We start from the raw sequence: 26,435 nt of genomic DNA on the forward strand, positions 1-26,435 counted from the left end.
GGCTCCAGACGCGCAGGCTCAGTAGTTGTGGCTCACAGGCCTAGTTGCTCCGCGGCATGTGGGATCTTCCCAAACCGGGCTCGAACCCATGTCCCCTGCATTAGCAGGCAGATTCTCAACCACTGCGCCACCAGGGAAGCCCGCGTATTTTTTTAAACCAGGCCTGGTACAAAGTAAATGTCTAAGGGCTGTTATTATTATAGCTATGGAGTAGATAGCTTATTTTTTTAAAATACTGTTTTCTGGGGGTTGTTTTTTTTGTTTTATTTTTTAATTTATTTACTTTAATTAATTTATTTATTTGTTTTGGGCTGCGCTGGGTCTTCATTGCTGCGCACGGGCTTTCTCTAGTTGCGGCGAGCAGGGGCTCCTCTTCGTTGCGATGCGCGAGCTTCTCATTGCGGTGGCTTCTCTTGTTGTGGAGCACAGGCTCTAGGCACGTGGGCTTCAGTAGTTGTGGCATGCGGGCTCAGTAGTTGTGGCTCGCAGGGTCTAGAGCGCAGGCTCAGTAGTTGTGCCGCACGGGCTTAGTTGCTCCACGGCATATGGGATCTTCCTGGACCAGGGCTCAAACCCATGTCCCCTGCATTGGCAGGCAGATTCTTAACCACTGTGCCACCAGGGAAGTCCCTGTTGTTTTTTTTAAAATTTTTTTGGCTGTGTCAGATCTTAGTTGAGGCACCAGTGATCTTCGTTGTGTCATGTGGGATCTTTAGTTGCGGCACGTGGGATTTTTAGTTGTGACATGCAAAGTCTTAGTTCTGGCATGTGGGATCTAGTTCCCTGACCAAGGATGAACCCGGGCCCCCTGCATTGGGAGCACAGAGTCTTAGCCACTGGACCCCCAGGGAAGTCCCAGAGTAGATAGCTCATTATCCAGGGGTATAATTCTTGGTACAGCTGCTGCTCACCTCTTCCTTTGAATGTTAGATCAGTGAGCTGTGACCTCTGTAGTCTAAGCCCCTAAAATTTCTCTCTTGGATTACATCATGTTCCGCATATTTCAGTGCTTGCCCTGCTGTAATTCATCCTCCTCACTGCTAATATGGTGATCCTAGAATAAAGTGCAAATCACTTACCCTGACTGGCAGGGCCCTACTTGATCTGACGCCTGTCTGACTGCAGTATTATTTCCTATCACTCTCTCTTTTTTGTTTCCTCCAGCATGCCAAACTTGTTTCCTGCCCTGGGGCCTTCTTTACCCATTCCCTTCACCTGATAGCTTTTCCCTGAGTCCTACCCCCATAGGATCTCCACAGCTAAGGCTCCTTCTTGGCATTTGCATCTTGGTTCAAATGTCACTTCCTTCCACTAGCCATCCCTGACCACCTGGTCTACAGCAGCAATCCAGTCACTCTCTTTCAAATTCCCCTATTTTTAAAAAAAATATTTATTTATTTATTTGGTTGCTCTGGGTCTTAGTTGCAGCAGCTGGGCTCCTTAGTTGTGGCAGTCAGGCTCCTTAGTTGCGGCTCACAGTCTCCTTAGTTGCCGCATGCAGGCTCTCAAATTCCCTTATTTTAATTCTTTGCATAATAGCACTTATTTGCTTGTTTGTTTTTCTAATGCTACTTATGAACTTCATGAGAGAAGGGAATCTATCTCACATGTGAAACTGTTGAATTGCAAGTTAGTGTTAACAGAGTGGCACATAATTGGTGCTCAATTAATATTTGTTAAATGAAGGATTTGCCATATTTTAATCTCTTTGAGTGTGGGTAAGACAATGTGTGTGTGTGTTCATGTGTATGTGTGTGTGTGTGTTTATCTAACATATATACGTGTGTATATATATACATATATATACGTATATATATATATATATATATATATATATATATATATCTCCTTATAGCCAAACTGTTACTGAATTATATTGGTTACAGTTTTGAAGATTTAGAAAGGTGGTGATTGCTGAGGTACTTTTTACTAATCAATTTAAAATTTAGAATATAGAAGAAACTTGAGAAGTCATATTGCTTAGCTTCTTCCTTTTATATATGTGGAAACTCAGGCGCAGGCAGATAAAGTCTAAGACCATATATGTAGCCAACTAACAGCAGAAATGGAACTAGAACTAAGGTTTCCTGACACAGTTCATGTCTCTTTCTAACTAGATTCAAGTTCTCAGCCTTTGCCTTGTCATCAGAAAAAATGCCAGGTGTGACTAGGCACAAACAAGTTGGCAGTAGTGCATGGGTGCACATCACCCTAAATATAATTTAGTATAACCTTGAATAGTCTATATTTGTTCAGGATACTCAACAAAAAGTTGATTTCCTATGACTTCTCACTTAAGGGTTACTTTGGCTTTTAATTTTCAGACTTTGCCTGAAAGAGACCCCTGGGTACCCTAAAGTGATGTTTTAGCCAAATGATAGATACTTTTAATAAAACTTAACTGGTTGATTGCTTTGAAAAGGTGTCTAGTATAGTAGAAAGGCATTGCCGAGAAAAGATAAGCTGACTTCCTAGGGTTTTTCCCTAAGATTTTATTATTAAAAATTTTAAACATACAGCCAAGTCAAAAGATTTTATAATGAATGCATCCATATACCCACAACCTAGATTCTACCACTAACATTTTTCTATGGCTTTTTTTTTTCTTTTCTTTTCTTTTTTTTTCTTTTTTTCTTTTTTTTCTTTTTTTCTTCTTTTTTTTTTTTTCTTTTTCTTTTTTTTTCTTTTTTTTCTTTTTTTTTCCTATGGCTTTTTTAAAAAATGAGGTAAAATATATATCTCATAAAATTTACCATTTTAACCATTTTTATGTGTATAGTCAGTGGCATTAAGTACATTTGCAGTAGTACAACCGTTACCTCTATCCATCTCCAGAACTTATTGTCATTGTAAACTGAAACTCTGTACCCATTAAACAATAGCTCCTCAAGCCCCTGGTAACCACTGTTCTATTTCCTGTCACTGTGAATTTGACTATTCTAGGTACCTCCTATAAGTGGAATCATGCTTTCTGTGTCTAGTTCGTTTCTGTGTCTAGTTCGTTGGCATAGTATTTTTGTGGTTCATCCGTGTTACAGCATGTATCAGAACTTCCTTGCTTTTTAAGGCTGAATAGTATTCCGGTGTATGTATATACCACATTTTGTTATTCCACTCATTCATCGATGGGCATTTGGGTTGTTTCCACCTTTTGGCTGTTTTGAATAGTGCTGCTATGAATGTGAGTGTACAAATATGTGTTTGAGTTCCTGCTTTTAGTTCTTTTGGGTGTGTACCCAAAAATGGAATTGCTTGATCATACAAAAAATAATAATAATAGGCTGAACTTGGGTCATCTGTCCACTCTTGTCTAGTCATCTATGACCAGGTAAGGGCATGGTCACAGGAAGCCAGTTAAACCAATTTATTATTTCCTTAACCAGAGGACTTGATATTCTTTTTTTTTTTTTTTTTTTTTTGCGGTATGCGGGCCTCTCACTGTTGTGGCCTCTCCCGTCGTTGCTGAGCACAGGCTCCGGACGCGCAGGCTCAGTGGCCATGGCTCACGGGCCCAGCCGCTCCGCGGCATCAGCAGGCGGACTCTCAACCACTGCGCCACCAGGGAAGCCCCAGGACTGGATATTCTTTCATTGATAAAGATAGGCTCTGCCTGGAAGCTCGATCAAAATCAGAAGTCTACTTGCTGTCCTCAGGAGCAGAGATACGGATGCCTGATCACCCAGCTCCATGCCATTGATCCTCATACTAAGGGGACTGATGTCATCTCAGAAAGGCCCTGCAGAAACACTGCCCGTGGTTCTCTCTCCCTTCTCTCTGCTTCATTCTGCCTCTTTAAGATAACTTTATATGTATTGTTGTTCTTATTCTTGATACGTTTACTTTAACTCTCAGTGCACGGGCTTATTTCTGTTTCCAAGTTCTTGGCAAGTACTTCATTGTAATCCCTAGTTGCTAGCGCGATAGTTGATGTAGATGCTTTTCCTTAAAGAGAAACACCCAAGTAATATTTCTAAACTTCGGTTTCTTTCACTATGGGCACTTAAAAACTTGTTTTTTAAAGATTAGGTAGCAAAGATATCTGAGTTCACGCATTCTGTGGGACACATTCCCTGGCAGTACCTCCTGTTTCCCACATTTCTCTCTTGAAGCAAAGCCACTGGCAGTGTAGAGACTTTGAGTCCTCATAGTTGTCAAGTGTCTTGGTACCAGATTGCTTAGCAGCTGGCATGAGTCCAGACATGTCTACAGGCTATCCCCTGTTATCTCTGACAACTCCCCAGGACCTTCATAGATGCCAAGTATCACCATACTGTCAGTTATAGAATGATTCTTTTCTTCCAAAGAGAAAGGCTTGGGACAGTAAATATTAATAATTGTACAAGTTGTTGTCTACTTATAAAAGAGGAGTATTACCATGCCGTTACCATTATTACCAATTTCTTTCCAGAGTAGCTGTGCATATATCATCTAGCCATTCAAACTAGCACGGGCTTTCTCTAGTTGCCGTGAGCAGGGGCTACTCTTCATTGCGGTGCGCGGGCTTCTCATTGCAGTGGCTTCTCTTGTTGCGGAGCACAGGTTCTAGGCACACGGGCTCAGTAGTTGTGGCTCTCGGGCTCTAGAGTGCAGGCTCAGTAGTTGTGGCACACAGGCTTAGTTGCTCCACGGCATGTGGGATCTTCCCAGACCAGGGCTCAAACCCGTGTCCCCAGAATTGGCAGGCGGATTCCTAACCACTGCGCCACCAGGGAAGTTCCCCAACTTTTATTCTTAATGACAAAATGCAATTAATAATGAGGGGCATAGTAGAACATTACATGATGGAGGAGATTGTGAGTACTATAATCCAAGTATAGATATTCTGAATATGTAAACAAATGAACAGGATATCTGAGTAAACCCTAGAAATATCTGGTTTACGATGGGAATAAATTACTTGAGGGTAAATTGGCTACTCACTTTATCTTTTTATAACTAATGTCTGCATATGAGCTGTGAGCATCTGGCTTTATTCTACACTAAAGTTAAATAGTCATGATTGATTTTGTTACCCTCAGAAGGAATATTTGGGGAATTTTTATGACTATACAGAATGTGGGCTCACACTAAAATTGGCTAATTCCTTAATCTCTCTAATAAATATTATTGTGTTTCATTGGTGATACAGTGAAATAAGCACCAGTTTTGGACTCAGGAAATGTGGATTCAAATTTAGTTGCTGCCACTCTCAGGAATCATTCAGTTTTAGGGAACAGAAGCCCGTTCAAACTAGCTTCAGCAGAAAGGAGGATTTATGGGAGATACAAGAGGGTATTTTCCAGAATCCAAGCACAAGAACTGTGGCTGGATTGGAAACAGTTTTGTCCAAGGTTACTCTCCATCTCAGAAGAAGCAAATTGTCCCTGCTTTTCCCTCCACTTCTGCTGCTTTTCCTCCCCTCTGTCCCTTTCCCTCCTTTTCTGCTTTACTGTGAACATGCTCTCCCAAGCCCTGGCCTTAACATCCCTTATTTAAGCATTCAACAAAAACTAACTTGGTTTTTCAGTGTACTAATTTCCAGTTTCTGAGAGAAAATCTGATTGGCTCAGCTTAGATCAGGCAGATAGATGCTGCTTATCCATTCAGTTCTAGCTGAAGGATAAGGAGCATCGTCATGGTGGTACCTGAAGTTGTTGCTTCTGGTTCTTCTGGGTTTGTAGAAGGAGAGCTTCTCCAAGAATGTGAGTACCAGGAAGAAATGATTGGTAAAAAATGGGTGGCATCTCTAGAATATGTACTATTTCTGTGACCTTGGGTGGGTCACTTAGTCTCGATGAATCTCAGTTTTCTCATTTTTGAAGTGAAATAATGATGGTCTCCCTCTCACTAGTTATTGTGACAATCAGATAAACAGGATACATAAAAATTAGAAAGCTTTGTACCAGGGTTGGAAACAAATCAAATAAATAAGCTATTTAAACCACACCATGTTTGCTTTTCTGTGAATTAACAGGATCTGTTTTATTTTAATTTTTATTTTTGGTTGCATTGGGTCTTCGTTGCTGTGCACGGGCTTTCTCTAGTTGCGCCAAGTGGGGTCTACTCTGTGTAGATCCCCAGGATCTATTTTAGAAGTAATACTTGTATAATATTATGCTGAGTATCACTGTAATTACCTATAATAAATTATTCCAATTAAAAAGATTCAAATGGGGGCTTCCCTGGTGGCGCAGTGGTTGAGAGTCTGCCTACCGATGCAGGGGACATGGGTTCGTGCCCTGGTCCAGGAGGATCCCACATGCTGCGGAGCACCTGGGCCTGTGATCCATGGCCGCTGAGCCTGTGCCTCCGGAGCCTGTGCTCTGCAATGGGAGAGGCCTCAACAGTGAGAGGCCCGCGTACTGCAAAAAAAAAAAAAAGATTCAGATGGTATAACTACACAGAAAAAATTTTAATAGATTTAAAGTTGAATAACACAACACATATAAATTGTTTTAAAGCATAAAATTAGATATAGATTTACAAAGCAACAGAATTTTTTTAGCTTTTTATATACACTAGGCCCTAGAGGGAGCAAAGAAGGATTCAAGGCTAGTAAGAAGTATTGGGTTCCTCATTCTCAGGGAGCTTCTGTCAAGCTGAGAAAAATGTATACCAAGAGAAAATGATAAAAGTAGTAATGCACAATAAATGCAAATCAGACTATAGAATTCCGTAAATTAGAGAGGTCATTGAAGGCTGTCATGGTCAAGGAAAGCTTTCTAGAAGAAGCTGGGATTTCAAACATGATAGAATCAAATAAGGAAGCTAGAAGAGAGTAAGTACTTCAGGTAATAAAATACAGAGTCTTATAAGTTAACTGCTTGGAATAGAATTTTTTAATAGGAAAATATGTTGAGGCCAAGGGGTAATGGGCCTTGAATGCAGGCCTGAGCAGTTCAGGCTATATCCCGTGAGCTTTTGAATATTCTGGGACAAAGGAATTACATTAGGAGGCAATTTTTTAGGCAGAGTATAATTTCCCTGGTGCCAGTGAACAAGGGGCTTGAGGAGAAGAATCTGGTGGCCTCATCTCCTGATTCCCATGCTTCCTGACAAAAAGAACACAAAAAAACAAACAAATAAACAAAATTAGTGCAGACATTTTTATGATGGGAGTGCTGATAGCCACCTAAATAAAAGAGGTTTCACTTTATGTATTCCAATCCTTCCCATTTTCCTTTAACATAACATTGTTTTTCAAATAATTATTTCCCATTTTGACATTCTTCACCTATCATGTCTCCAGATACTTAAGACCAGCATGAAACTAATTTCAGTAGACTTTACTGTTTTAGAGTAGGAAGAACACTTAGGGAAAGATTATACAACATATGTACTTACCAAACCTCATATAGATTCATTTCTGGTGGATTCACTTTGATCAACTTGGTATTCCTGGATCATGTGAGCTCTAACCTGGCACTGCGCTCATGGGGGGGACCTTGTACATACTGTGAAACTTTAAGTGGTAAATACCTGAGCATTTCCCCCTTGTTGCTTTTAGTCAACTGTGTCATCATTTGGGCAATGTCAGTAGTTGAGGAACAGCCAGTGCTGTTTCCTAGGCTCATTTTGGAGGTGCCCGTGTGGGTCATCCTACCACTGCCGCCACCACCAGAACCAGGGTCTAAGCGGGACTTGCCTGACACCAGCTTTCTCCGTTCACGACTGTGTGTAATGGTATTAGCCCTTTAAAGATAAATTGTCTGTCATAATTTCTGAAAAAAATTCTTAGAGGTGAGGTTGGTTAACGAAACGGCAACAGAATTTTCTTTTATTTCCTCATTCTGACTTGTTTTTAAGCCATCTCTTTAAGCCTCGCTTGTGTGATGTGATAATGCTTTACATTTTATCAAGAGTGTTTGATCAGACGCAAGGCAGGCTGCCCCAGACGGGAAGCCCGAGCAGCCAGCCGAGCCACCCTGCCCCTGCTGGGGGAGGAGCCACAACGAGGCTGCCTAATGGGGCTGGTTTGACCTGAGCAGGTGACCAATGGCCAGGGGGCGAGGAGGTGAGGGGGTGGGGCTGCAGAAGGCCTGCCTACAAATGGGGTCGAGGGGCGTGACCACACTGCAGAAGTGGAGCTCTTCCGCCCAGGGCTGGCGAGAAAGCCAAATTGCAGGGGCGGGGTGGGTCAGGGATGTGGACCTGCGTGAACAGCATGGAGATGCACGGGCACTCACGAGGCGTCCAGGACATGGAACAGCTGCGCTGGGGACCACAGGTGACCCGTAGCCCGGCAACCAGCGCAGAGAGCATCATGGCAGAGCAGGTGGCTCTGAACCAGACCCAGGTGTGTGGGATACTATGGGAAGAGCTGTACCAAAGTGATTCCTTCCACCAGTTTGATACACATATCTTCATCATCATGGGCGCATCCAGCAACCTGGCCAAGAGGAAGATCTACGCCACCATCTGGTGGCTGTTCTGGGGTGGCCTTCTGCCAGAAGATACCTTCATCATGGACTACGCCCTCTCCCACCTCACAGTGGCCAATACACGCAAGTGGAAAGAGCTATTCATCAAAGCTACCCCAGAGGAGAAGCCCAAGCTGGAGGAGTTCTTTGCCCGCAACTCCTATGTGACTGGCCATTATGATGATGCGGCCTCCTATGAGCGCCTCAACAGCCACATGAACACCCTCCACCAGGGAACGTAAGCCAACCGCCTCTTCTGCCTGGCCTTGCCCCCCAAAGCCTATGAGGCTGTCGCCAAGAACATCCACAAGACCTGCATGAGCCAGATAGGCTGGAACTGTATCGTCATGGAGAAGCCCTTTGGGAGGGACCTGCAGAGTTCCAACCACATTTCCTCCCTGTTTCATGAGGACCAAATCTGCCGCATCGACCACTGCATGGGCAAGGAGATGACCCAGAACCTCATGGTTCTGAGGTTTGCCAACAGGATCTTCAGCCCCATCTGGAAGTGTGACAACATGTCCTACGTCATTCTCACCTTCAAGGAGTCCTTTGGCACTGAGGGCTGCTGGGGCTACTTCAATGACTTTGGGATCATCTGAGACGTGATAGAAAATCACATCCTGCAGATGGTGTGTCTGGTGGCCATGGAGAAGCCCGTCTCCACCGACTCAGATGACGTCCGTGATGAGGTGGTCAGGATGTTGAAATGTATCTCAAAGGTGCAGGCGAGCAATGTGGTCCTGGGCCAGTACATGGGGAACCCCAACGGAGAAGGTGAGGCCACCAAAGCATACCTGGACAACCCCATGGTGCCCCGCGGCTCCACCACCGCCACCTTTGCAGCTGTCATCCTCTACGTGGGGAACGAGAGGTGGGACAGGTGCCCTTCATCTTGCGCTACGGCAAAGCCCTGAATGAGCACAAAGCTGAGGTGCCTCTGCAGTTCCGAGACGTGGCCGGTGACATCTTCCAGCAGCAGTGCAAGCACAGCGAGCTGGTGATCCACGTGCAGCCCAACGAGGCCGTGTACACCAAGATGATGACCAAGAAGCCCAGCATGTTCTTCAACCATGAGGAGTCGATGCTGAACCTGACCTATGGCAGCAGATACAAGAACGTGAAGCTCCCAGATGCATATGAGCGCCTCATCCTGGACATCTTCTTTGGGAGCCAGACGCACTTTATGTGCAGTGATGAGCTCCAGCAGGCCTGGTGCATCTTCACACCACTGCTGCACCAGATCGAATGGGAGTAGCCCCAGCCCATTACCCCTACATCTACAGCAGCTGAGGCCCCACAGAGGCAGATGAGCTGATGAAGAGAGTGGGCTTCCCATACAAGGGGACCTACAAGGGGTGAACTCCCACAAGCTCTGAGCCCTGAGCACCTGGTCCCCACTCCCACCCACCTTGGCCCTGTCTCTCTGTCCTTCCCACTGTCTGACCCCACTTCAGGAGGACTTCGGGACCATAAACGTCAGCCTCACATTACCAGCCCCGGGCCTAGGCCACCCTGTGCCACTGCTGCCTTGGGCCCAGCTACATTCCTCAACCACCAAGCCTCGGAGAGTCGTGCTGTGACCATCCCCAGCCACCACTGAGCCAGCTTCTGTCCACAAGACTGAGCCCCAGTGGAAGGAAGGAGAGTGGCTCTTCATCTATCCTGGCTTCTTCCAGAGGCCTGGAGTTAGGAGCCACAGGGAGGGGCAGTGATAGGCCTCATGATCTGTATAAGTCAAGTTATTATGTTGTACACCTTAAACTTATACAGTGCCGTGTATCAATTATACCTCAATAAAACTGGGGGGGAAAAGAGAATGTGTGTGTTTTACTGGGAGGATATTCCTTACTCTGAATGCTTGGAATCATCAGAGAAAAGGGTTTGTTGCAATATTTATTACAGCTGAGATGAGTCATTCTGTACATTAAAAAAAAAAAAATCAAAGGAAGGGATGGTGGGTCACAATCACAAAGACTTTTCAGTGAGTCATTGTAGTGGTTCTATAATTATCCTGTCCCTTAGGCTTGTCCTTCCTGCTCAATCCTTCTTTCTCCTTAGGAGGAGAATCATTAGATAAATTCAGTCCTGCTGGATATGGCATCACCTTCTACACAGAATACTAATATATACATATATGTAACATTCATTTGGGGGTTGACCACAGTTTGTTTGTGGCCACACAATTTCCTAAGTCTCTCAAATTTTTAAGAATTTTAAATTTATTAGTATCGTACAGCTTGTATTCTAATGCCATAGAAAATGCGATTTCATATTTTCCATATGTTGTCAGGGCAATTTGAAAAATGATTCAGTGGATTAAAGTTGTAGCAGATACTTCAACTGTAGAACAATTATTCTGAATAAGAACTTGAATATTCAGCCTGTTTTATTGCTTTTATTTTTCTGAGTGTCAGGAATAACGAAGTGCCAGTTTATAGGTATCTATGAGCCTGAAACAAGGATAAATAAAACCTGAGAGAGTGAATGAGTGTTAAATGCTTTATCTTAGGATACTGCCTGTGTGCTCGTGTTGTAATGGTAATTCTGATGTTGGACTAATTTCGTGATTCAGGTGGAACACTTGAAGTTTAATCAACATAAATTGTGTGTTGCCTGTTTCTTCCTCTAAGTACAAAATAACTTTTCTGTGCAAGGTGCTGTAACTCTTCAGTTCTTTTCCAGTTCAAGGTTAGCCTTAGAATTTACATCTTTGCTGTTTTACTATTCTTTAGGCATATTCAAAACATGGGTGAGATCAAGACTGATGTCGGACGAGCTCGAGCATGGATAAGATTGTCTCTAGAAAAGAAGCTCTTGTCCCAGCATCTCAAGCAGTTGCTCTCTAACCAACTGCTCACAAAGTAAGAGATGGCCTCTTGAGGCATTTCTGTTTCTGTGACCTGTGTGCTTACAAAATACATTGCATAGGCTGCCACGCTGGTTTCTTCAGCCTGAGTTGCTGACTCCTCTGCACGTGAACTCTTCCTTTCTAACAGGCACATGCTTCAGAAACTCTGTGTCATGACCTCCTATTTGATTATATCTGGGAGGGTACAGATTTCAGAGCCAAGGGGCAGATTGTGCTACTGTGTTCAGAACAAAAGCTGATAGTCCCACAGCTGAGAGTAACATCCAAAAGATGGGTGGAATTTATGTAAACCGTATATCATATTGTAAAGATCACAACAAAACCAGGAGTGGTAAAAAAAAAAATAAGGTCCACAGGAAAGGGCTTCTCTAAGAGTCTTGCTAATACTTACATTTAGTAGTTTAGAGCCAGGAAACCAGTCAAGTGCATATTAGTTAATTGTTAACTGTTTTGATAGTTTCCCTTTACCCCATCAAGAAACCTTGGATGGAATGCGTCATCCAGCTAATATGTATAGTAGAACTAATTTGAAGGTTGAGGACTTTGAGTTCTCTAGACCAAAGGTAGGCAAAGAATTCAACAGAGACCTCAAACGTGACAGTGTTGGAATGCCACCAAAACCCAATTCTTTTTGTGATTTTGCATTTGTACATATCACTGTTGGGTTAAGTTACTCTCTGGAGCATTTTAGGATGAGTCTTAATGTCCAAAGAATAGATTTGATAAAGAGTGCGTGATGTGAAGTACAGTCTGTGAACCTGGGCTTGTTCTCTTAAAACTGATTACTCTCCCCACACCTTATCCCCACCCATAAGTCACTTGCCCTTTGTGGCCAAAGTACAAAGAAGAAAATGATAATCATTTAAAATCTTACTACATAAAGGTGACTACTAAGTATTTCACATGTTTTCTTCTGTACTTCTGTACATGTTCTCTTAGTTAAGATTATACTATATTTGCAATTCAGCAGCATCTTTTTTTGGCTTAATATTATATCATAACATTTTCTATATCATAAGGATTTAGCCTCTGAAATTTGAATGCCTGTGTTCAAATACTACCTTTACTATTCACTATTTGAATAGCCTTAGACAAAATACTTAACTTCACTGTATCTCTGTTTTCCTCATCTATAAAGGGAGAATGCTAATAGACTTACCTCTCGTGGTCACGAGAATTAAATATATTAATAATTTTAAAATACTTGGAAAATGCTTAAGTGTAAGTGCTTAATAAAAAGTTATTTATTATTTTGGGGAGTATTGTTTTTGTTAAAACTCTTCTTAAACTTTATTTTTTTTTTTAAACTTTATTTTTAATGGGTATACAATGATATATTTTTACTTTTACAAATAATATTCAAGTGGACATTTGTGAGTAAATCTTTGCCCACATTTCATATTATATCCCTAGGACTGAGCCCTTAAAGTAAAATTAATGAGTCAAAGAATATGATTGGTTCAAAATAATTATTACCAACAAATTGCTTTTCTGAAATTTTCAGTTCCACTTCTATTATTCACTGCCACCCCCTACCCCCCATCAGCAGTGGTCATCACTTTTAAATCTTTATTACTTTAAGAGACAAAATGGATTCATGGCAGGTTATTTCTTTAATTACTAAATAGATTTAAATTTGTTATTAACTGTATATGTGTTCATTTTTGTGAATTGTCTGTTCTTTCTAGATTAAAGTTTCTACCCATAGTTTGTCTAAGTGGAGATGTTTATTTTTAGTGGAAGACATAATGAAAAATATACTATACTATTATTTTGTGCTTGTCTTACCCTTTCCTAGGAAGCTTTATAAACGTTATGCTTTTCTACGTTGTGAAGAAGAAAGAGAGCAGTTTCTTTACCATCTTCTTTCCCTCAATGCTGTGGACTATTTCTGCTTCACCAGTGTGTTCACCACTATCAGTAAGTCTGGAGAATTGACTGTTAAGTGAAGAGTTGCTCAGATGACTAATGGAATAAGGGTTTATAGTTTTTAAAACGAGACATATCACAGCACAGTGAGTCACACATTGTGACATCCACCACCACCCCCGCCCTACCCCATCTCCATTTATGAATGAAGGTTGTGCCCCAGCAGCCGGAGATGCTGCTGGAAGACCACCCTCAGCTGTCAGCTCCTGTGGGGAGTGTCTCACCAAAGAAAACTACCTTGCCTGAAGCTATCCCTCCTACCAGAGCTGGCCAGCATCCCTGCCTGATCCATGGGCTGTCCCAGAACTCACTGTGGGACCAGCTGAGCACTCACAGCATCAGAGCTCAGTTTCTGCCTCAGCCCATCCTGCTTTCTTCCTCACATTCTGCATGCTAATTTCTGACTCAGAGTCTGCTTCCCAGGAAACCCAGTCTGCAGTAGGAATTGGGATGGATGTAAAGAAAAATGTTTTATTAAACAAATATTCCAATATCTTACCTGAAACACATAAATTCAAAGAATCAGTATATGATAATAAACTTATATAACTGAACATCATTAAACTTTGAAGATGCAGAAAGACTTCAGGATCTTGCTGGGTGTTGTAGGTCTATAGAGGGAGGAAATGATGATTGGAGATGTGTTTTTGATAAATTGAATTACAGCATTTATTCTGTTGCAGTGCATCCCCTTCCCTACTTTGGAGAATTTTTACTTGTATCAGCAGTTTTATTCAGCTGCAAGTATCAGAAGCTTGGAAAATAGTGGTTTAAAGAACTCGGTTGTTTTAATTTTCTTACACAGTGATAAGTCTTGGGGTAGGCAGTCCACAGTGCTATCACGGACCCAGGCTCTTTGACAGTTATCAGTGCGTGCTGATCGCCTCCAGCGACGGCTGTTCTCAGTCTACCCTCCAGCCCAAAGAGGGAAGGAGTGCCAAGGAAGAGGGGTTAGAATCTGTGCTAGAAAAACATAGTTTTCTAAGAAATCTCAATAAATATCACCAGTATTTCACTGGGCACAGTTGTGTAGGTTTTGGCCTTCAAAGTCTCTGGTAGAGGCAGACAAGGGGGAAATGGAGTTGGAATGGTTATTGGGCCAACCTGTATTATCTTTCAAGCTACTATTAGTTTACTAGAAACTAAGGTGTTATATACAGTTTTGAAAGAGAAGAGTTAGGATCCTAAGTTCCTCCCCATATATGCAGATTTCTCTTCATCTGAGGAGCTCTTTCAATTAGAGGAATCGAAATACTTCATGAAATAAATATGCTGAGTTTAATAATATTGCTCTTTTTCTACTTTATGAAATCATTGTTGTGCATCTGTGAGCCCTTTGCAGCCACAGAACTGCTGACCTTAAACAGGCCTTTTTCGGTAGCTTTTCTAATCCTGTCAGTGAAAGAAATGAAAGTAGCCTCTGGGGCCTAAAATAACATCTTGCACTAACCTCTTCTGCTTTCAGTTTCGAAAATCATTTGAGTCTCATGATTACTAAACCATGAAAGTATGGCCTTCCCTCTGACATTTTCCTTTCCTTCAGCGAAAATAAAAGGACAGAAAGGGAGGTTATTCACCCAACAGAAAGTCGTCTATGTAAAGTTAGGGAAATGAACCATTTATCCCATTCATTTCGCTCATCTAAGAGCACATTGAAGCATGAGCTCCTATTGTGAGGCTGTATCTGAGCCTCTTATCCAATAAATGTTTTTAATTCTACGTGTAGTTCTTTCAAGGAGGGCTTTCTGTTAGCTCTCTTGTGGCTGAATGAACAGAAATCCTGAGAATACCAACCAAAATATTGATTCTACCCTGCTTTAAAAACAAAAAAAAAGTATAGCTCTGAGGGATAAAAATATGCTAATGTGTTTGAGCCATCCCCATTTTTTAAAGGAAATGGAGGTATGTGTAATGCCTGGGTGGTTTCCACATTTGGGCAAAGGATGGTGATAGGACAGTGACATCTAGTGGTGTGCCTTTTGAAGAGCCCTCAGAGGCGAAAGATTTCTTACAGATCCCTTTCCATATCCTGATTCTTTCCCTGGGGCACCTCTTGTACATGAGTCACCTTTCCAAGTTGTAGTTTATAGACTTCATATTATGTCCAGAATGGAGGTGCTGTTGTTTATTATTCTTGGCTTTGCATATTGGACTGTAAAACTGGGATGGGAAAGTTCTGAAGTGCAGTGCTTTTAAGGGTTGGCCAAGAAAATCAGCAACAAGAGGATGCTATCCAAGAAGTCATCTACCACCTTTTTTTATATGAAACCATACTAGTAACTGTGCTCATTTATACTCGATTCTGGAACAAAATTAATAAAAAACATTAAAACAATGAAAATACTATATAGCACAGTCACTGTTTATGTCCTCAGAGATTCTGGTGCTAATGCCTGGCATTGTTTATAAATGTAGTGGTAATGATAAGCATGTCATGTACACAGGGTGATGTATATGTGTGGAAACCACAAATATTGGGACTTTTGGCTTATAAACCAGACCTCATCTTTCTAGACTGGAGGAGGTTATTATCTATCTTTTTGTTTAAGTACATCTTGATAGATCATTAAAAAGCAAATTATCTGTGAAAGCCAGCTGAGTTCTTAATGTATATTTGTTTTGTTATCAGGAGAATTGTATTGTAATTTCGTATTAATTTCAGCATTTTTCTTTCAGTGATTCCGTATAGGTCAGTGATCATTCCCATCAAAAAGCTGAGCAATGCGATCATCACATCGAACCCTTGGATCTGTGTATCAGGAGAACTGGGAGACACGGGAGTAATGCAGATTCCCAAAAATCTCCTCGAAATGACTTTTGAAGTAAGTTCAGCTAAAACCTTTCTTTCTTTTTTTTTTTTTTTTTTTCCATTACGCGGCCCTCTCACTGTTGTGGCCTCTCCCGCTGCGGAGCACAGGCTCCAGACGCGCAGGCTCAGCGGCCATGGCTCATGGGCCCAGCCGCTCCGCGGCATGTGGGATCTTCCCAGACCGCTGCACGAGCCCGTGTCCCCTGCATCAGCAGGCGGACTCTCAACCACTACGCCACCAGGGAAGCCCAGCTAATACCTTTCTTAGCACAAAGTGTCAGACATAGTTCTACACAACGATGCCAGTTTCACTTTTTCATTTTTCCTCGAGTCAAATAATATAAAGGAGTAATTAAGTACACAGGATCATTTTTGGGATTATATACCTAAAGTTGTCTTGAACACGTGAATTTTTCTATTTTTATTGTTATTTTAATTGTTAAGTTCTATTTTTCCACTTATAATGGTGCGCTTTGGGGCTTTGCCAGGTCCTATTCCATAATTCCCAGTGCCTAGCACGGAACCTGGCAAGTAGAGAACATTCAAGTAAATGCTTTCCCCACAGTGGTTCTCTTCCAAACTGTAAATTCACCCTGCCTGAACCTAGACAAAGGAACAGGGGAGCTGCTATCCATGCTTTTGGTTTTTAGACCACGTGGTGATATTTATAAAGTGATTTTGCAAAAATAAACCTTTCGCTATGGTAGTTTTCAGGTCTTACCTGGTGAAGTATTCTCATACTTTTGAGCCCACATGCTGGTTGATCCTGGCATGCAGGAAGAAGACAAACAGCTGTTCTTGTTTCAGGAGGGAAATGGTGCTAATTGAAATGTCCTGTTCTCATGTTCCTTGGAGTCTAGGAATAGCAGTTTCCACTCAGAGTCATAACACTGCCCAAGAGCTTATTTTGACACTATCTATCTAGTGGGGTCACAGCCATCTGTATATAAAAGATTAAAATCCTTGGCTTTTCTTCGACTACCAAGTACGGAACATAAACTGCATTATAAGTCCCATCATTGCTGTTTCTAGACTCTCCATCTGCCTACTTCTTTCCATCTCTGCTGCCACAACTAATTCAAGATGCCATCCTCTCTCACCTAGATCGCTGTGATTCAAAGACGTCAAGGACTTTGAGAACTCATAGTTCTGATGTCTATGATCTGGGGTCTATGTCAGGGGTAGACCCCAGATCTGGGGTCTATGTCTGGGGTCTATGATCTTTTATCAGAATTTAAAAGTCAGAATTTAGCTGACATTTATTTTCACCATTCCTATTATCATTGCTTTCTTTTGTACTTGTCCACAAAGGGTCAGGAAGGACACTGATAACTATGTTTTTGTTTTTCTTTTTAACAACAGCTTCAAAGACTTCTAGGTGAGGTTTGAAGTCAGTTCTGCCTTAGTATTTTATTAGAAGCAGAAAACTAGTCATGTTGGTGATTTTTTGTATCTATAATTGTTTCTCTGACCTCTCTGCAACTAAATCTAAACAACATCCTTTTCCCACTTCTTGAGATTCTTCTCATCCTTCATAGGCACAAATCACTGACTCTGCAATGTTTCTGGGTTCTCCAATTAGAAATCATCGTTCTTTCCCCAGTGTTCTTCAAGTACCTGTTTACATCTCTACTCTAGGGCATTGTGCAGTCCCTCTCATTTGATAGTTAATGATCCTATGTCTCCTGTCTCATTAGAAGGGATCTATTAGGTGTGAATATTTTCTCTAGTGCACAGCAGAACACATTATGCAGAGTGGGTCCTCCGCAGTTGTTAAATTGGATGGAACCATGGCACCACTGCTAAAGCTGAGGGGTAGCAGGAAGGGATCAGGTACTGAGTAACCTGTGGTCCTGTCCCTGCAGTGCCAGAACCTGGGGAAGCTGACTACTGTTCAGATTGGTCACGATAACTCAGGACTGTTAGCCAAATGGCTAGTGGATTGTGTCATGGTCAGAAACGAAATCACAGGACATACATACAGGTAAGTAAATGTCCTTGGGAGCTCAGACTTCTTTTAAGACTCTTTAGACAAGAAAAGGTTTGAGAATTATTTTCATTCCAAAGCTTTCCCGCTGCCTTCTGAATTTTGGTTTAGTTTTTTGGGTGGTTTTGTTTATGTCATAACAAAATTGTGTTATTTTGTTCCAAATACAAAATTGTCCCCAAAATACTTTTAAGAAACTGATTGTGTTTGCTGCTAATGCTTAGTCCACAAGTGTTGAAAATGATTGGTGGAAGTCTGATTAAAAAAAAAAAAAAAGGAAACAAAAAAGAAGCTTAAAATAATGTCAGTAAGAGGAAAGGGTCTTTCAGATGCTCCTGGGCAAAGCCAGCACTCTTCTTTGAGAACATTCTCCTCTTTTCTCCTGTAACTTAACTCCCACATTAGCATCTAGTTTGAAGATATTGTTGTTGAAACTAACCCCAGAATTTTAATACAGACGAGGTATGAGAAAATATTAAAGAATTATTTTAATTTGATGATAACGATTTATTCTCTTTATATAAGAGAGAATATCTTTAGTTTTCAGAGACTCATACTAAAGTGCTTGGGAGTAAAATGTCCTGTTGTTTGTAATTTACTTTAAAATACTTTTAACAAAAAATAAAAATGAAGCATATGGCAAAATGTTATGTTTAAGTCATGAGAATAAGGGTATCTCTTATCTTTTCTACTTTTTTATGTGTTTGAAATTTTTCATAATGAAAAAAGCAACCCACAGGCACTAAAATGATGGGCTTCACCCATGGTGCCATTTAAAAATTCTAATTAAAGCTAGTAAGATATTGGTGATTCTGAAGTTTGTTTCTGTCCTACCAGGTTCCCGTGCGGGCGGTGGCTGGGGAAAGGCATTGATGATGGAAGCCTGGAGAGAATTCTCATTGGAGAATTGATGACATCAGCAGCAGATGAGGATCTAGTGAAGCAGTGTCGGACTCCACCCCAGCAGAAATCACCCACCATGGCCAGGAGACTAAGCATCACTTCACTGACAGGAAAAACTACCAGTAAGTAGTTTTTTTATTTTCCAGTGCGTCATGTTGCAGGCATCATGTAGCCATTTCATAGAAAACTGTTGTATTAATGAATTACGGTAAGGAGATTGAAAAGAAAAAAGCTGAGGAAAATTAATTTGAGAGAAAGGCTTTAAGAGTGGGGAGAGAGGGCTTCCCTGGTGGTGCAGTGGTTAAGAATCCACCTGACAATGCAGGGGACACGGGTTTGAGCCCTGGCTAGGAAAGATCCCACATGCTGCGGATCAACTAAGACCGTGCGCCACAGCTACCTAGCCTACACTCTAGAGCCTGCAAGCCACAACTACTGAGCCCGCGTGCCACAACTACTGAAGCTCATGCACCACAACTACTGAAGCCCGTGCTCTGCAACAAGAGAAGCCACCACAATGAGAAGCCTGCGCACTGCAACGAAGAGTAGCCCCCACTCACCACAAGTAGAGAAAGCCCACGCGCAGCAACAAAGACCCAATGAGGCCAATAAAATAAAATAAATTAATTTAAAAAAAAAAAAAGAATGGGGAGAGAAAAAAGGAGGAAAAAGAAAGCAGGACATTAACAAATAATTAAAAGCCCCTGAAGAATTTAGATGCTAAAATCCAACAAAAACTGCCTGCTTCTGTTTTAATTAAGCTTTGGAAGTATGAATAAATAATATCTTGCCTGAAACTTAAAGGAGGAATAAGGACAGTTACATGTTACAGTACTCCCACATCTAGTTATCCAGAGCCCCTTTTTCTAAGAGGAATTCTAAAAATTCCTCTCCCTACCCCACCCCCAACTTCCTGTAGAAGTGATAAAACAAAATACTATAAAAAAGTGAATTCTGTGGATAGGATACTATGTTCATATGCCATTTTGAATAGTACAATAAACTTCTAATTTATATTAATGTGGTCTTTAATAGGCTGAATAATGTCTCCCAGGGGTATCAGATTTTAATCCCTGGGATCTGTAAATGTTACTTTATTTAGAAAAAGCGTCTTGGCAAATATAATTAAGTTAAGGAACTTGAGATGGGGAGATTATCCTGGATTACCCAGGTAGGCCCTAAATGCAATCACATGTATTCTTCTAAGAGGGAGGCAAAAGGAAATTAGACACACACAGAGGAGAAGACAATAGAAAGATGGAGGCAGAAATAGAAGTGATGCGGCCACAAGCCAAGGAATGCCAGAGCCACCAGAGCTTGAAGAGGCAAGGAGCAGCTTCTTCCACTGAGCCTCCAGAGGAAGTGCAGCCCTGTCCACACCTTGACTTCTGCCTTTGGAATTGTGGGAGAATAAATTTCTGCTTTTTTACGTTACCAAATTTGTGGTAACCTAGTACCAGAACCACAGAAAACTAATAAAGAGGCAGTATGATTTAGTGAAATATCACAGAAGTTTATCAGTGAAGTGGTTTTATTTCAGTTTATAGACAGTAACCATGAGTAGAATAAGAGGTCCTTAGTTAACTAACAAAGCAGCTTCCTTAGCTATTATTATTCCATATCCATTTCTTAGTACATAGTAATATATTAGCTATTAGAATGATACAGTCTAAAATGTAAAATTATTCTTTCTCAAATGATTCCCTGTATTCATAATTCTTCTCTGCCTTCAGAAGTAAACTTAACACACACACACACACACACACACACACACTAGAATAGCTAAAATAAGGGTAGAGAACAGTGGAATACTCATATATTGCCAGTGGGAATGCAAAAGGAAAAACCATTTGGCAATTTCTTTTAAAGATATACACATACTAACCATACACTTGACCCAGCAGTCCCACTCTAGATATATACCCAAAAGAAATGAATACATATATCTACACCAAGACTTGTACTCAAATGCTGCTAGCAGCTTTATTCATAATAGCCAAAATGGAAACAACCCCAGTGTCCACCAGCTGGTGAGTGGAGAAGCAGATAGTGGTAGATCTAGTCAATGGGATACTAGTCAGCAATACTGTGGATATATCTAGCATCACGGATGAATCAAAACTATTATGCCAGGTGAGAGAAACCAGACACAAAGGACCACACACTATATGATTCCATTTGTATTAAATTCTGGAAAAGCCAATATAATAACGATGAAAAGCAGATCAGCAGTTGACAGGGGTTATGAGCTGGGGAAGGGGATTGACTGAAAAGGGGAACGGGGAACTTTTTGGGTTGATGGAAATTTTCTATATTATGTTTGTGGTGATGGTTATATGTCTATACATCTGTCAAAACTCATCAAATTACACACTTAAAATTGGTGAATTTATTGTATGTAATACCTCAGCTATGCTGATTTAAAATCAAAAAGTGGATTTCAGTTCAGTCCTTCCAAATTATTACAACTTGTGAATCAGTCCAATTTTATGGGGTATTAATGTTTTGAGAGACCTTATCCCCCGCTTCCAGTCATATTTTCTTTCTCAGTAAGCAGAAAATTTTAAATAATGTGAAACTCAGAGATGGGTACCGTGGTGTTTTTTTCACAGTGTGTGCAAGGTGATATTTAGAGAACTAAACATTTTAAATTGGTTTCAAAGTAATGCTGATCAGCACAGGGTTCATTCGAAATGAATAAAAGCTTGCAACATAGATCTTCATGTTTAAAAGAGAAAGGTACAAGTAAAAAGATTACTAGGAGCTGGAGATGACACAGTATCAGTCCTTCAATTATAAGAGGTTTCCATTTTAACAATTTTTTTGCATTGGTATAGAGAAAACTTACTTGAGTCTTACCTGGAAAATGTCTTATGCAAGAAATCCTCCAGCAGTATGAATTTAAAGAGTCTTAAATTCTAGACTGTATAGCATGTCATTTATAGTGTGATACGTGAGTTTGATTTAAGAGTTAATCACTACAAGAAAAGACCAATTATTTAATTTTTCTCTTGTTACTTAGTTCTATCCATGGATGAAACCTGTTTACCACCTTTTTTTCTTTTCCGTCTTTTTCTCCTTTTTTTTTTTTTTTTAATCATTCTTGGGGTTTGGGAGGCAAAGGTGCTTTAGATTCCATTCAAGAAACCCACCAAGCTCTCCCTCAGGAAGGGGGCCTAGGTCAGCAAGTACTGGCTGAGAGAATGAAGCAGTGCCCAGATGGACTAAGTGGCCAGAAAGAAACAGTTCTGGGCTTCGAGGCAGGGTGTCCCCATGTACCTGGCATCTTTAAACATATACCTTTTACTTTTAAGACAACAGCAAAGCACACGATCCAAATTAGACATTCAGAGCTCCAGAAGCCTTAGTCTGTGCCTGCTAAGGACTTGGAGGTAGATGGGATAAGGGGTACCTGAGGAATGATGCTGTGGGTCTTTCCCACCTCTCTCCTTAGATCTGAGGACTAGTAGCACTTTGTGACAGGCACCATGCCGGATGATTTACACATAATATCTCATTCACTTTTCCCTGTGACCCAAGAGGTGTGTGTTTTCCCTGTTACAGATTGAAGAAACTCAGAGGAAGGTAGATAATTTGACCGAGGTTATGGATTGCAAGTGGTAAGGCTGGGATTTGAATCTTGGGGGTCTCTTGGTTTCTACTCCATTGTGCCAATATGCCTCTCCCTTGGCCAGACTGGCCAAGGCAAGTTTCACGGAACCCTGACAAGCCAGCCTGCTCTGGTGAAGTGTTTCCACCACAGGCAGGCACAGTTGATGTCCTGTAGTACTTTGGTTTATTTCCCTTGCATGAGAATTCAGCCATTATTGATTATTTTTTAGAACCCAATGCTGGACAGATCCAAGAAGGAATTGGAGAAGCTGTGAACAATATCGTGAAACATTTTCACAAACCTGAAAAAGAGGTATGATGGGCTATAAAACTTAATATGGTAGGATTTTAAAGCTGCTTTATACATGATACATAAGGCAATAAAAGGTGCTTTAATTTTCATTTGTAAGCTTTCTAATAGCCACAAAAAATGCTTCATTGCTACTCTCAGCACTTGTTCCTCTAGTATTTTTCTTAAACATCGAGCAAGAGCTTATTCTCCGGCACTGTGTGTTGCGCTCCACAGAGAGGAAGCCTCACTGTGTTGCTGTGTGGAGAGAGTGGCTTAGTTGCAGCACTTGAGCAAGTTTTCCACCATGGCTTCAAATCTGCTCGCATCTTTCACAAGAACGTCTTCATCTGGGACTTCATAGGTAAATTAAAGCTGGTGTGTGGTGTTATAAGGTCATCAAAATGTTTCTTAGAAAACTCAAACTCAGGAATTGGAGTGAATAAGAGTTAGTGATAAGGGTGTATGTTTTTAAAAGTAAATATCAAATAAGCAGTATCTGTGCTTTTCATTCAGTCAACAAATATATATAAATGTCCACAATATTCTAAGCAGTATTCTAGATGCTCAAGATATACATAAAGATAAAAGTAGACAAAACACAGAAATTCCTATGGTTGACAAATTTATAATCTGGTAGGGGCAAACAATACACAAAAACATAACAGATATGCAATTCATCTGATATATTGGAAGGTCATCGTTGATCCGGAAAAAAATAGAGCAAGGTGAAAGGAAATGGAGTGGGGGCACTCTTTTAATTGGGGTCCTTATAGACTTCGTTGACAAGGTAACATTAAGCAAAGACTTCAAGGAAGTGAGCCTTGTGAATACGGGGAAGAGGGCACTGGAGGCTGAAAGAAGCGCCCCGGCAGAGCAGGGTGGGGCTGTGCTTGGCCTTGCATGGAGCAGCAGGGATGTTGGTGGGACCGGAGCGGAGTGAGGGAGAGGGGCTGGGATTGGGAGGAGAGGGTGTTTACTGCCAGAGCCCGTTGTGGAGGGCCTTCTAGGCCTCTGGAAGCACGTTGTTCTTTGTACTGAATGGTATGGGAAGTCCTTGGAAGGCCTGGAGCTAAGGAGTGACATCATATAATCTATGTTTTAAAAGGATCACTCTAGTTCCGTGCTGTCCAGTATGGTAACCAGTAGTCACGTGTGGCTATTTAAATTGGCTTAATTTAAATTAAGTTTAAAATTCACTCCCTCAGTGACACCAGCCCTACTAGTGGCTGTAGAATTGGACCTTGCAGATGTAGAATATTTTCATCATCATGGAAAGTTCTACTGGAATGTACTGCTCTAGCTCGCTAAACTTTGTATTCTTTATTTTGCTATGCAGGTTCTTCTACAATTCCCAGTTTCTTTAACAGGGAGATTAATCATTTCATGTTTATAAATAAGGCCTGGATGAAGTAGTTGATTTTATCCAATAACTTTTACACAAAGAAAGGAAAGTTGACAGAGCTAGGCCCCCTAGAGTGGGTTGTTTTTTTTTCTTTTGGAATGCATAGACTCTTACTGCTCCTGCTTCTGATATGTATATACATAACTCTTCCTCAGATTTTTTAAAAAAATAAATTTATTTATTTTTGGCTGTGTTGGGTCTTTGTTGCTGCACACAGGCTTTCTCTAGTTGTGGCGCACGGGGGCTACTCTTCGTTGCGGTTCACGGGCTTCTCATTGCCGTGGCTTCTCTTTGTTGCAGAGCACGGGCTCTAGGCACACGGGCTTCAGTACTTGTAGCACGCGGGCTCAGTAGTTGTGGCTCACGGGCTCTAGAGCGCAGGCCCAGTAGTTGTGGTGCACGGGCTTAGTTGCTCCATGGCATGTGGGATCTTCCCGGACCAGGGCTTGAACCTGTGTCCCCTGCATTGGCAGGTGGATTCTTAACCGCTGCACCACCAGGGAAGTCCCTCTTCCTCAGATTTACTGAAGCAGTTCCATTTCAAGGATTTTGTTGCGCAGTGTTAGCCAGCCATTCTATAACTAGAACAAAGGGCGCCACCTCAATGGCTACCATGTCTTTGCTACTTACTCTTAGAAGGCTCCAGTGTTAACAGACAAGTTCATGGGGTTTTTTTTCTTTGCTGTCAACTGCCATTTCTTGAAGGTATTCTAAAGAGAGTAAACTTTCCAACCGTCTGGAATGCAGTCTAGATTAGAAAATAAACTCCTGGGAGCATATTGTTCTACCGTGAAACATGGGCCTCTAGAATTTATTGTGAAACCAAGATAAAGTAATGGTTTTGGTTTTAGGACTGGCTATAATGCAAAGTGTCATTAGTATTTCCAGAATAAACCAAGTGATTCATCTTTTTTTATTTGAAGTATTATGTGTATTGTGATATGACTCTGACTTCCTTCTCCAGAGAGAGCAGTTGCTTATTTTGAAACAACTGACCAGATTCTAGACAATGAAGATGATGTCCTCATTCAGAAATCATCCTGCAAAACCTTCTGCCACTATGTAAATGCTATTAATACTGCACCCAGGAACATTGGGAAGGACGGCAAATTCCAGATTTTAGTTTGCCTTGGAACACGGTATTAAGCCAGTTCTTGACTTTCCCTGTCTTTGTCACATGTTGAGCAAGAAGTTAGAAAAGATTATACCAGATCACGCCCCTTCCAAAGCTCTCCCGTGGGTTTCTTTCATAGCAAATTTTATGAGACTCCTGTTTATTGGGTGCTTGCTGTGTGTCGGGCAGTATGTTCAGTACTTCACGTACATTATCTTATTTAACCCTCCTGTTACTTCACCACCACCACTGCATGAAGTAGCAAGCGATATCCCCACTGTATAGATGAGAAAATAGAAAGTAGAAGAGGCACGGGTAAGTTAACAAACTTTCCCAAGGTCACACAGCTGGAAAGAGGCAGAGCCAAGATTTACACCTAGTCGCCCTCCAGAGCCCAAAGCTCTGAACCGTTACACAGTACTGCACCAGAGGTGGGTGGGTAAGTAAGAGGTAGATTGGTAGACAATTAGACACGCCAGCACATTCACACATCTATATTTCCTGTATAGAGCTTGTATAGTGTGTGTATGCTACCATGTTGCTTTAATTTTAATACATTGTGGAATTCTTACTATCTAAGTAATTCTTACTATGGAAAGTCTTCTCCTTAAGACAATTTCCTACCCCTTTCTTTTTTTTAAATGACGCATAGGAGCTGTACACTCCATTAATTTTAAAACGGCTCTCAGAATTGTAAGAAATGAACCACATAGATCTTTAGAAGATTTTTTATCTGTGCAATGTTTGTTTTCTTCTAAACCCCTAGAAGCCCCAGCAAGAGGTGCAGGATGGCCCAGCTGCCTTGTCATGAAAGCTTAGCGAGAGGTGCTCAGTGAGGATGTCTTAGCTACTTAGCGACAGATAGCTCATGTCAGTTGAATCAGGAAACACTGAAGATTGAGATCCTGTCCTCCTGAAACAACTGGTTTACTGAGCTGAGTTCTGTATTTCTTCTTAATCAAAGCTGCCCAATTTCAGCTGTGTTTTTTAAAGTTCCTTTTGAGTATGATCCTTATCTCCTTTTATCTCTTTACTGTTCTGATTTATTAGACCAGCGCAACCCCTCTTTTTGTTTATAAAATCTACTTCACGTTTTTCTGCTTTGATTTTGTTCCT

The 26,435-nt window shown here is 41.3% G+C and overlaps 1 protein-coding gene and 1 pseudogene across 2 annotated transcripts in view; both read left to right on the forward strand.

Annotated features, from left to right (window-relative positions):
• Positions 1-26,435, forward strand: part of DENND5B (DENN domain containing 5B) — a 205,946-nt gene that overhangs the window by 178,631 nt on the left and 880 nt on the right. For both annotated transcript variants that reach the window (XM_060166609.1, XM_060166610.1), the window contains 8 exons: positions 11,135-11,263; positions 13,070-13,191; positions 15,877-16,022; positions 17,875-17,993; positions 18,834-19,021; positions 22,742-22,824; positions 23,038-23,164; positions 25,170-25,344. In XM_060166609.1, the coding sequence (XP_060022592.1) occupies positions 11,135-11,263; positions 13,070-13,191; positions 15,877-16,022; positions 17,875-17,993; positions 18,834-19,021; positions 22,742-22,824; positions 23,038-23,164; positions 25,170-25,344 (1,089 nt within the window). The remainder of the gene's footprint in view (positions 1-11,134; positions 11,264-13,069; positions 13,192-15,876; positions 16,023-17,874; positions 17,994-18,833; positions 19,022-22,741; positions 22,825-23,037; positions 23,165-25,169; positions 25,345-26,435) is intronic.
• LOC132529009 (glucose-6-phosphate 1-dehydrogenase-like) lies at positions 8,219-10,067 on the forward strand (annotated as a pseudogene).

Source organism: Lagenorhynchus albirostris, chromosome 11 (genome assembly GCF_949774975.1).
Source record: "Lagenorhynchus albirostris chromosome 11, mLagAlb1.1, whole genome shotgun sequence".
In the NCBI taxonomy this organism is placed as follows: domain Eukaryota; kingdom Metazoa; phylum Chordata; class Mammalia; order Artiodactyla; family Delphinidae; genus Lagenorhynchus; species Lagenorhynchus albirostris.